This window comes from Palaemon carinicauda, chromosome 6 (genome assembly GCF_036898095.1).
Source record: "Palaemon carinicauda isolate YSFRI2023 chromosome 6, ASM3689809v2, whole genome shotgun sequence".
In the NCBI taxonomy this organism is placed as follows: Eukaryota; Metazoa; Arthropoda; class Malacostraca; order Decapoda; family Palaemonidae; genus Palaemon; species Palaemon carinicauda.
In genome coordinates, this window is record NC_090730.1 from 110,673,329 (window position 1) to 110,683,328 (window position 10,000).

Below are 10,000 nucleotides of genomic sequence, written 5' to 3' on the forward strand. Positions count from 1 at the left end.
TTTTATAGTAAGGAAGGGCTGGTCCATCAGGACGACATGGCTATCTCACCCAAAAATGTGCCTTCTCCTCAAGAGAGAATTTTCTTGGTCGATTTAGACCTAGAAACCTATGATGTTACCACCATACATCATTTCTTCTAAATATAAACAATGTTAGAGCTTCCTGCCCCCTACAGGGAAGAGTCATGCTAGACTCTGGAAAAGTCTCGAGGAATACATATTACCTATGGATGCTCAGCAGACAAACCAGTATATTGGTGTCAACTTATACCTTCTAAAGCAAAGTTTGTATTGAAAACTCACCAATGTGCATATGTAATACTGACATCTCTCCCCGGTATCAAGGATTTGACTTATGTACCGACAAAAGGTTTTATCCATATAGGAACAAAGATTACATATCAGTTATCATCATATTCAGAGTATACTGGCCTGTCCTATAAATGATTGGCCAGAATCAATGAGTGTTTGTCTACACGAAGGAATAATTTTTCAAGATTTTCTTTTATTATCAAACCATCTCCAAAGGATGAGGTGTAATGCTCAATATATCATTCATAAAAATGAACCTGGGCCAAATAAGACGCAAAGTTCATTTAGAACTTGTTTATTGACAAACAATGAATTAATAGATCAATCAACGTTTATAGAGAGATATAAAATGTGGATGAAATAAATTGAAGCATAAAGATAACAGTAATACAGGGAAATACTTGTTTCATCTGAAAAGGATGTATATCAATGCCACTTGAAAATAAAAATATTAATAATTTTCATTAATTTCTGTCATTACTGTCTATTCACACTTACGTAAAAACGCATGGCACACGTATTATGCATTATGCTTTTTCACCTTAGCATGTTGTAGCGTCTAAGGACCACACACAAACCCTCAAATTAATCGTGCCAAATAATTTCACTGTTCCTCGCAGAACTAAGTAACAGGTTTAAGAACACTACCTGCTGCTACCACAGACCTCTTCAATTCCTCTACCTGCTTCGCGTAATGCTTAAAAAATAACCTGGAAGACTTCCAGTAATTATACGAGCGAAGGTGTTCCAAGTCCATATTGTTAAAAAAGTTCAGGGTTGAGGCAATTTTTCTTGGATCATGACCTGCGGGTGTACTGTCCGGATCCGCTCTGCGAATAAAGCAGGTGATCTTCGCCCTTAATTGTCTCAGAGACAAATTCGAACTAGCAGTTTCTCCCTTTAAAAGCTGTCCTCCCTTAAAGTCTGAAGTTTTACGAAGATAAACATTTAGGCACTACTGGACATAGAGAGACATCTTCCTTCAGGTGGCAGATTCTCCAGGGACCCTACCTTTTGGTGGGTAGCTAATTTTTGACAAGAAACGTTGGGTCAGGAAAAAGATTCAGTTCTCCCCCTTCTCAGAACTGAATATGACCCTCATCTCTCAAGAGGGCCACTATTCGCTACCTCTGGCCCCCGAGGCTAGTGCAAATAGAAATATAACTTTTTAGGTCAAATCTTTCAAAGCGCAATCTTCGTTGTTCAACATTGAAGCGAAATGAAAAACGTTATCCAAAGACCATGAAATGGGTTTCGGAGGCACTGCCGACCTAAGTCTAGCACAGGCCATAGGAATCCATTTAAAGATTTCATAAGAGAAGTCGACCTGGAAGGCGTACAATAAGGGTCTTGTCAAGGCAGACTTACACGTAAATATTGTGTTGGCTGCTAAACCTTGTTCATGAAGGTAAATAAAGAAAGATAGACCGAAATCTGTCGAGATTTCTTTTGGATTCTTCGCCTTGACAAGTGACACCCATTTCTTCCATGACGACTCATATTGTCTTCGAATAGATTTGGATTTGTATTCTTTTAAGAAGTTTACACTGTCTCTCGAGATCCCGAATCTTTTCTTCACCGCTAAGGAGAGAAAATCTTGAGATGAAGGTTTCGGGTTTTCTGTGATGAAGCGAAGACAGTCGACTTCTGCACTTGCTGAGTCAGAACTGGATCCGGCAACGGCACAAACTTCAGCCATAGTTCTAACGCCAGAAGAAACCAGACGCTGTTTGGCCACTTGTGAGCCACTATCGTGGCTATTCCCCTGAATAATCTCAGTTTGTCAAGGACTTTCAGTAGAAGGCTGGATGGCGAGAACAGGTAAATCTTGCACCATCTGTTCCAATCGAGGGACATTGCATCCATTGATTCCGCAAGAGGATCCTCGTACGGGGCCATGTAACGATGTATCTCCTTGTTGTCGCTCATCGCAAAGAGGTCTATCTGCAGTGCTGGGACTTGACGTAAGATGTAGGAGAACGATCCTGCGTCTAGGGACCATTCTGACTCTATCGTAGTGAACCTGGATAGAGCGTTCGCCGTCACGTTGCGGAACCCTTGAAGGTGAACTGCTGATAAGTGCCATCTCTCCTTTTCCACCAAATGGAAGATGGCCAACATCACTTGGTTGATTTGAGGCGATCTCGAACCTTGGCGATTCAGGCATCTCAATATCACCTCGCTGTCCAGGACCAGCCTTATATGGGTCGAGTGGCGAGGAGATAATTTCTTCAGTGTAAGAAATACTACCATGGCTTCCAGAATATTGATATGAAAGGTCTTGAATAGATTGGACCAAGCTCCTTGGACTTTCCTTTGGTGAGAGTGACTTCCCCATCCTTCCTTTGAAGCATCTGTGTAGATGATGACTGAAGGGAGAGGTGGCTGAAGAAGTACCGATTTCTTCAAGTGCTTGGCTTTGGACCACGACTTGAGAAGCGATCGCAATCGAGTCGGTAATGGTCTTCTCAGATCTCTTCGAGCGCTTGATGCGTATCTTCTCTAGACTCCTGTTGCATCCTTTAGCTGTGCTCTTAGTACTGGGTCTGTCACTGAAGCAGACTGTAGAGAGCCCAGCACTCTCTCCTGTTTGCGTCTTGATATCCGTTTGGATTCCAGAAGTCTCTTGACAAATCCCGCTATCTCTTTCCTTTTCTTTAGTGGAATGGAAAGTCGATGTGACTGTAAATCCCTGTGGATTCTCAACTACTGAAACTTTTGTGCTGGAGATAGTCGAGACTTTTTGGTGTTGATCTTGAATCCTAGATGTTCCAGGAACTGGACCACTCTCTGGGAAGCCTGTATGCATTCCGTCTTGGATGCTGCCCACACCAGCCAATCGTCCAAATAGGCCACTACTTGGACACCCTTTAGGCGTAAATGATGAACGGCTGCATTTGCAAGCTTCGTGAACATCCTTGGGGCTATGTTTACCCCGAAGGGCATGGCTCTGAAGGCAAAAAGTATTCCTTGAAGCTTGAAACCTAGGTAGAAGGAGAGTTGACGATTGAATGGGACGTGCCAGTAGGCATCTGCCAAGTCTATCGAGACAGTATAAACCTGTTTGTGCAACAGGGTCCTTATGTGTTGAAGTGTTAACATCCTGAACTTGGAGTTTAATATGAACTTGTTGAGTGGCGACAAGTCCAGAATGACTCTGAGTTTTTCTGAGTCCTTCTTGGGAACACAAAACAGCCTTTCTTGGAACTTGATGGACTTTACTCTGCAAATTACTCTCTTCTCCAAGAGTTCTCGTACATATTCTTCCAGGACGGGGGTGGAGTGTTGGAAGAATTGTGGGAATAGAGGTGGAGTGCTGTTCCAGCTCCAACCCAATCGGTTCTTGATTAGGCTGTGGGCCCAGGGATTGAAGCTCCAACGATCCCGGAATAAATATAATCTCCCTCCTACCGGGAGCATCTCACTTTTACTGTGGACCTTAGGGCTTGTCTCCTTGACTGCATCCTCCTCTGTATCCCCTACTTCTTGAGGGGCGTCTAGAGGAACCTCTTCCTGATCCTCTAGATTTCGGACGAAATGTTGTTGACTGCCTCTCGAAAGCTGGGTTAAAGGGAGGCGACTGTGTCGCTACTGGATGAGGTACTAACTGGTACGTAGTTGAAGGCTGTGCTACCATCTGGGGGACCTCGGTCGTAGGAAGTTGTTGTTGTTGTTGTTGTTGTTGTTTGTAAGGCTTAGCTGGCCGAGAGGGTAGCCTAGGCTTCTTTGTCTTCCTCTTAGATTGGGGACCCTCATCCGGGGAAGACTTCCTCTTGAGAGATAGGCCCCACCTTTGGAGAAGGTTCCTATTCTCCGTGGCGGCCTTGTCTACTACCTCTTTGACCACTTCGCTTGGGAAGAGGTCCTTACCCCAAATACTGGATGAGATCAGTTTTCTGGGTTCGTGTCTCACCGCAGCCAAGGCGAACACAAACTCTCTACAAGCTCTCCTAGCTTTGATAAAACTGTACAAATCCTTGGCTACTACCATAAACATCTCTTTGTTATTGGAGTCACTTGCCATCATCTCCAGAGTAGTGTGTAGAGACATGGATGCAACAAGTCTTTCTTTAGTCTCTTGCTCCTTACGCAAGACAAATTCAGACAACTTCGGAAGGTCCTCACCAAACTGACGTCCGGCAATATCTGCTTCCAACTACCCGACTGAGAAGGTAAGGTGGACGTCCTTCCACTCTTATTGGTCCATAGGTAAGGTCAGGGATAAAGGCTTGCACTCGTCCAATGAGGGGCATGGCTTCCCTGCCTCTACTGCCTTTAAGGCTGCCTTATACCCTTTCTCCATAAAGGGGAAGGCTCTGATTGGAGAAGCCACAAAGGAGGGGTGCTTCTTACTCATCGCTGGTACCTTCGAGTTGGTGAAGCCCCTCTCTTTCATCGAGCTAGAAAGTAAAGCCTGTGCTTTACCATGGTCAAAGACTATGACCTCCTTTGGCTCTGTTTCCTCCTTTGAGGCTGGTTCCTTCCTAACGCGGACATAGCAGTCCGGATAAGACTCCTTGCTGGGCCAGAATTCCACCGCTTCAATGGGGACTGATCCCAGCTTCTATGAGATGACAATCTTCCCAATTGTCATCGGCATGTGTTCAGCATACCGCCCTGTGTTTCCATCCGAACACAGAGGAAGGTCCTCAACGCTGAGCTTCTTCTGGGGCCCATGTGATGCTGCAAGTCTACACATCTCCAGCTTCATCGCAGCTTCTTTTAAATCATTTTTCTTCTGCATTTGTTGAATCATTTTAAAAAATGGAAGCAAGAGTCCTTCCCAGTTCCTCTGGGATAGCGGAAGATGTCGAGGGAACTGGTTCTGGGGACAGAACCTATGAGACCGACACCTCGTTGACATCTTCCTTCTCAGTCTCAGGAGCTTGGGTCAGCTCCTCTTCCTGACCTTGTGCAAGAAGGTCCTTTTCAGTGTACTCCGACACTTCTGACATCCTATCGTCCAGTTAGATGTACTGTAGCACGTCCGAGACCTCCAAATCTACCTGAATCTGAACAACAGGGATCTCTGAATAAGTCTGAGGAATTACTGCATCCAAAGATGCCCTTGGGAAAAGATAGGCCCGCATCTTCTCACTTGGAAGGTAAGGCCCTGTGGTGTTTTTCTGAAAACCCCTGACTCAATTACGCAACTTTTCCCTAGCTGCATCCCTTGACTCTGCCGACTTAGGAGAGTCAAATACCTCAGTAATCAGGTTAGTACATACGTCACATACCTGAGGGTCCAAATACTTGAGATCACCTTTGGAGACTGCGCAGCGAGCATGCTTCCTGCACAGCTCATGTCCTCTGAAGTTCTTACTGCGGACGTTACAAAACATACTCACGCACTTGGGTTGGTTCTCCTGTAAAGAGGAGAGATTCCAATGAGAATCCCGTGAAAAGCTTCACAAAATTTAGTGTACAATCTAATATTATTGTATGTAGCTTAGGATAGATAAGCTAGAAAGGAAAAAAGGAAAGACACATACATATATTTCCTGTCCAGCCAATTGCTGTGACCTCCCATAACATTAAAACTATGGTTAATTCTTATTCTAGAAAAAACCTTTGGAATTTGTTATCCTCTAAGGATATATAGGGGTAACTCAACACCAGTTTCCAGAAGATTTAATATTAGAGATTTTAATATATTTAAAGAAAGAACTCACTTTCTTTATACAGTACTGTGTCACAATAGGCTGTACATGACAAAACATTGTATGTTGGAAAAATTTTTGTATTACAGTATAATCTATACTGTAGTTTTCTTATTGCATTATGTACTATACTGCAAAATACTGACTTCTGTATAATCATATACTGCATATGCTGGCCGGCAAGTACCTGGGTACAATTCCAAGGTATACTACCTTTGGAAGTGGTGGGAGGCAGATCGCTGGTCTCTGGGTGCCGGCCTGCAATCTCTACCGGCCGGCAGTGGGTAATAAGCCGGCAGCCGACTGCACCCAGGCTGCCGGCCACTAATCGTAGTGGCCGGCAGAGTATTAGGTGTGCAGCCAGTTGCCGGCCGGCCGCGGCTGATGGCAGTCTATGCCTGCCGGCAACATTTAATAAACCAGAGATCTACAGCCCACCCGGCTGCCGGCTGCTAAGCCGGCAGATGGGGACCCGATGGTACTATACACTAATAAGGGAAAGGTATGGATGCCGTGCTGTAAGGCAGCACTGCCTTACTGCCTTCCATCCAGAATAAGTGAACAAATGGAAGGGGAGAATGTAACATTCAAGCTTCCATCCATCCAGAACCTGCCGTGCTCTATCAACAGACATATGGATGACAGACCAAGATAGGTCTGAAGAACACTCCAAGAGAAAGGGGGGGGGGGGGGGGCTTCTGCCGGCCGGTACATTCTTGCAGGCCGGCAGAAGTGTAAGCCAGTCCTGCAACCTACCCTATACTACGGTCGAATGTAGGACAGTGGCCAAGGTTTTGTGATGGCTTGGCCAACACCAAAGGACAGAAGGGGAGGGATGAGGGTCCTATAAGATGAGGAAGGGTTAGCCCTGAAGCCTACCCTACCTCACCTAACAAACTCCGCTCTAGTATACGACTATCCTTAGTGCTAAGAAAACTCATCCTAGCCTAGGTTAGTCGAACACAGCAAGGAGGTTGGCAGCACCTTGCCACCTCCAGCCATACAGGAACGGGGTTTGGTGCCATTATTTCCCCAGGCAATGGAGAATTATATTCTCCAACCTAGGGTAAAACAGGACAGGACTAGTCTGCTGAGCCACAGAAAGAAGGAATCATCTCGTACAGAAACCTTCAGGTGTGGCCTAGGGAGGTCTAGCCTCCCATGTCTACAGCCTAATCTAGCAAAAGAATCTCATTCGCTTTGTCAGGCAGCTACAGACCCCAGACAGAATACTCTGATGTTCTGACTAAGCCCAAATACCAGTCACTCTGGTTACAGGACAAGGACAGAAACAACCAAGCCTAGTTTTACCCAAATACAATCCAGATAAAACTGACTAGGGTTAAGCCTAGGTTAAATCAGAGGGATGGAGGGATGGATCTTAGACCTCTAGAGGAAAAAGAACAATCGGGAAAGTGTGTGAAAGTATATTAAAGCCCCTTAGGCTATTAGCCTAGGCGCTGTGAGAATCGATTACCTAAATCACCGAAACTCTCTCGTATACTATCTTGGAAGAGGAAATGATTTCAGTAATTATCTTACATGTGTAAATAACTGCCTATGGCTTCAATAAAATAATCACAATAGGAGAATCTATCATATCATGCATGAAAGTACTAAAAGCAAACGCCTAGGCTACTAAGCCTAGCGTAAGCGAGGATCGGTTACCTAAATTCTCCGAAACTGATAGATATTATCGGCATAATATAACGAATTCCCTGTAGGAAGGCTAAATAGCTAAATTTATTAAAGTATAAGACCGGGGAAAGTCGCTCTGGCTAACTAAATGACGTATGCATAGCGAGCAACAGCGTCCTTGACGCCTCTGGTAGGCAACAGCCCTTGTATACATTAATATCACTTTTGATTTTAATTTAAAACAAGAATAGCTTACATTTATACAAAGTAAAGATAATACTCAACTTTCCAGAGGCAGAAGAGGCTGGAGAAAGCATCATCAGGTTAATTAATATCCAAGATAACAAGAGAGCACAAGGGAATCACTGAGCAATAGAGCTACGAGATAAGGAATAAACATGGCGCCATTGATGACGTCCTATACAGACTCGAAACGGGGAGGAGAGGTACCTTAATAATGGTTCCCCTTTCGTTTCTTGCCACTTTTTCCCTCTCGAAGCGTTAACGCTATTCGGGGTGAAGATAGCTATGTGGCGTGTCAAGAATACGTCCTTTGATATTATGCAATATCCCTATAGGAGTAAATTAGGGATATTCGCTCCATGAGTTAGAATTCTGGGTATCTTAAGGTAAAACTCTCTGGGAATATCACTGTAGTTAAATATACCCTAGGAAGCTACTTTAAAGGAACTCCCATCAGGACGACATGGCCTGAGCCCAAATATATATATATATATATATATATATATATATATATATATATATATATATATATATATATATATATATATATATATATATATATATATAATTTGATAACTTGAAGAAAATAGCAGACAGCTTAAGAGCTAAGATATCTTTGGTCTTTTTAAAAAAACGAAGGAAAAATAGTATTTAGGTCTACACCTCCATAATCATCAACATCCATGAAGTGTTAATTCCATATGACTTAAATGCTAAACTAATTAGTTTAGCCTCAGAAAAAAAAACAGGTTTGAGGAAGATCTAGTTTTTCAATACTCTACTTACTGTCTGTTATGGTCAACTATATCAAAACGTAATTATACAAAATCCCCTTTAATTAATATATCATAGAAATTAGTAAAATAGTAATAGGTAAGAAAATAATACCCAGCAAACTCACACACATACATACATACATACATACACACACACACACACACACACAGTATTCTCTACTTCTGTGCAGTTTCCGCCTTATTCTACACAATCTTTATTTTTGGATCTTCAACATTATAGACTTTACTTTCTCATTTCAAATCCGCACAATCATAAAGTGATCAACAAATAATGACTAGTTCTCCTTTTCGGATTCTATTTCTTCTCTCCCGTTCTCCTTCCTGTCTCCCCCTTCTTCCTGTATTTTCTCTACGAATCCTTCCAAATAAATCTATTATTAGTCTTGAAGATTCTTGTTTAGCTTTCTATAACTGCTTTCCTGATTCCACTTGTTGATTCCTTTTTGTATTTTGGTTTTCTTCTAAAGTCGCAGACTCAATAATTCTCTTAACTTTCACCAAAGCCTTTTCTGCTGCACCCAAATCTTTTTTCCTTTTTAATGGCCTCAAAGGCAAGTCGGTGATGAAATCTTGCAACTTGGGGTTGATCAATAAAACGATTAAAACAATCTTTTTACCTTTTCTAACATTCATGCTCAAGACGAATGACAAATTGAAGCCGATTTTAGAATGCATCGGTATTCCATATTCCTCCCAACAGGGAGACTAAGAATCTTTTGGTGCTCTGACAGGAAAGCATTCAACTTTCCTATTGGTGACGGAAAACAAATTGAAGTCGAAAAACGAGTTGGGAGAATTTTGAAGACTATTGTGGATTTGGAGCCTGTTAGGGATTTCCAAAAGGAAGACGTCCAATTGGATTGCCTCTCCTTAGAAGTCTTTCCAATTTTAGAGAGAAAAAAAAAATTATTTCAGATTGAAGAATTTACATCTTTCTCTAGTCTTTCAATATTCTCTACTTCTGTGTAGTTTCCGCCTTATTTTGCACAATCTTTATTTTTGGATATTCAACAATAGGGACTACTTCCTCCTTTCAAATCCAACCTACAGTAAAATGGTCAACAAATAATAACTAGTTCTTCTTTTCGGATTCTTTATTTCTTTTCTACCGTTCTCCTTCCTGTCTCCCTCTTCTTCCTGTATTTTCTATCAGAATTCTTTCAAATAAATCAGTTATTTGTCTTCAAGATTCTTTTTATGCTTTTCCTGACTGTCTTTATGATTCCACTTGTCATTGGTCCCTTTATGACGAAGTATTTTGGTTTTCTTTCAAAGCATTTTAAGCAAAACCAGAATTTTGTTTCCTTTTTAATAGCCTCATGGTGAATCAGTGATAAAAGATTGCAAATT

The 10,000-nt window shown here is 42.4% G+C and overlaps 1 protein-coding gene across 1 annotated transcript in view; it reads right to left on the reverse strand.

Annotated features, from left to right (window-relative positions):
* Positions 1 to 5,453: 5,453 nt before the first annotated feature.
* The window catches only part of LOC137643192 (skin secretory protein xP2-like), a 5,947-nt gene continuing 1,400 nt past the window's right edge, over positions 5,454 to 10,000 (reverse strand). Inside the window, exon 3 of the mRNA XM_068376040.1 lies at positions 5,454 to 5,678. Within this exon, the coding sequence (XP_068232141.1) occupies positions 5,454 to 5,678 (225 nt within the window). The remainder of the gene's footprint in view (positions 5,679 to 10,000) is intronic.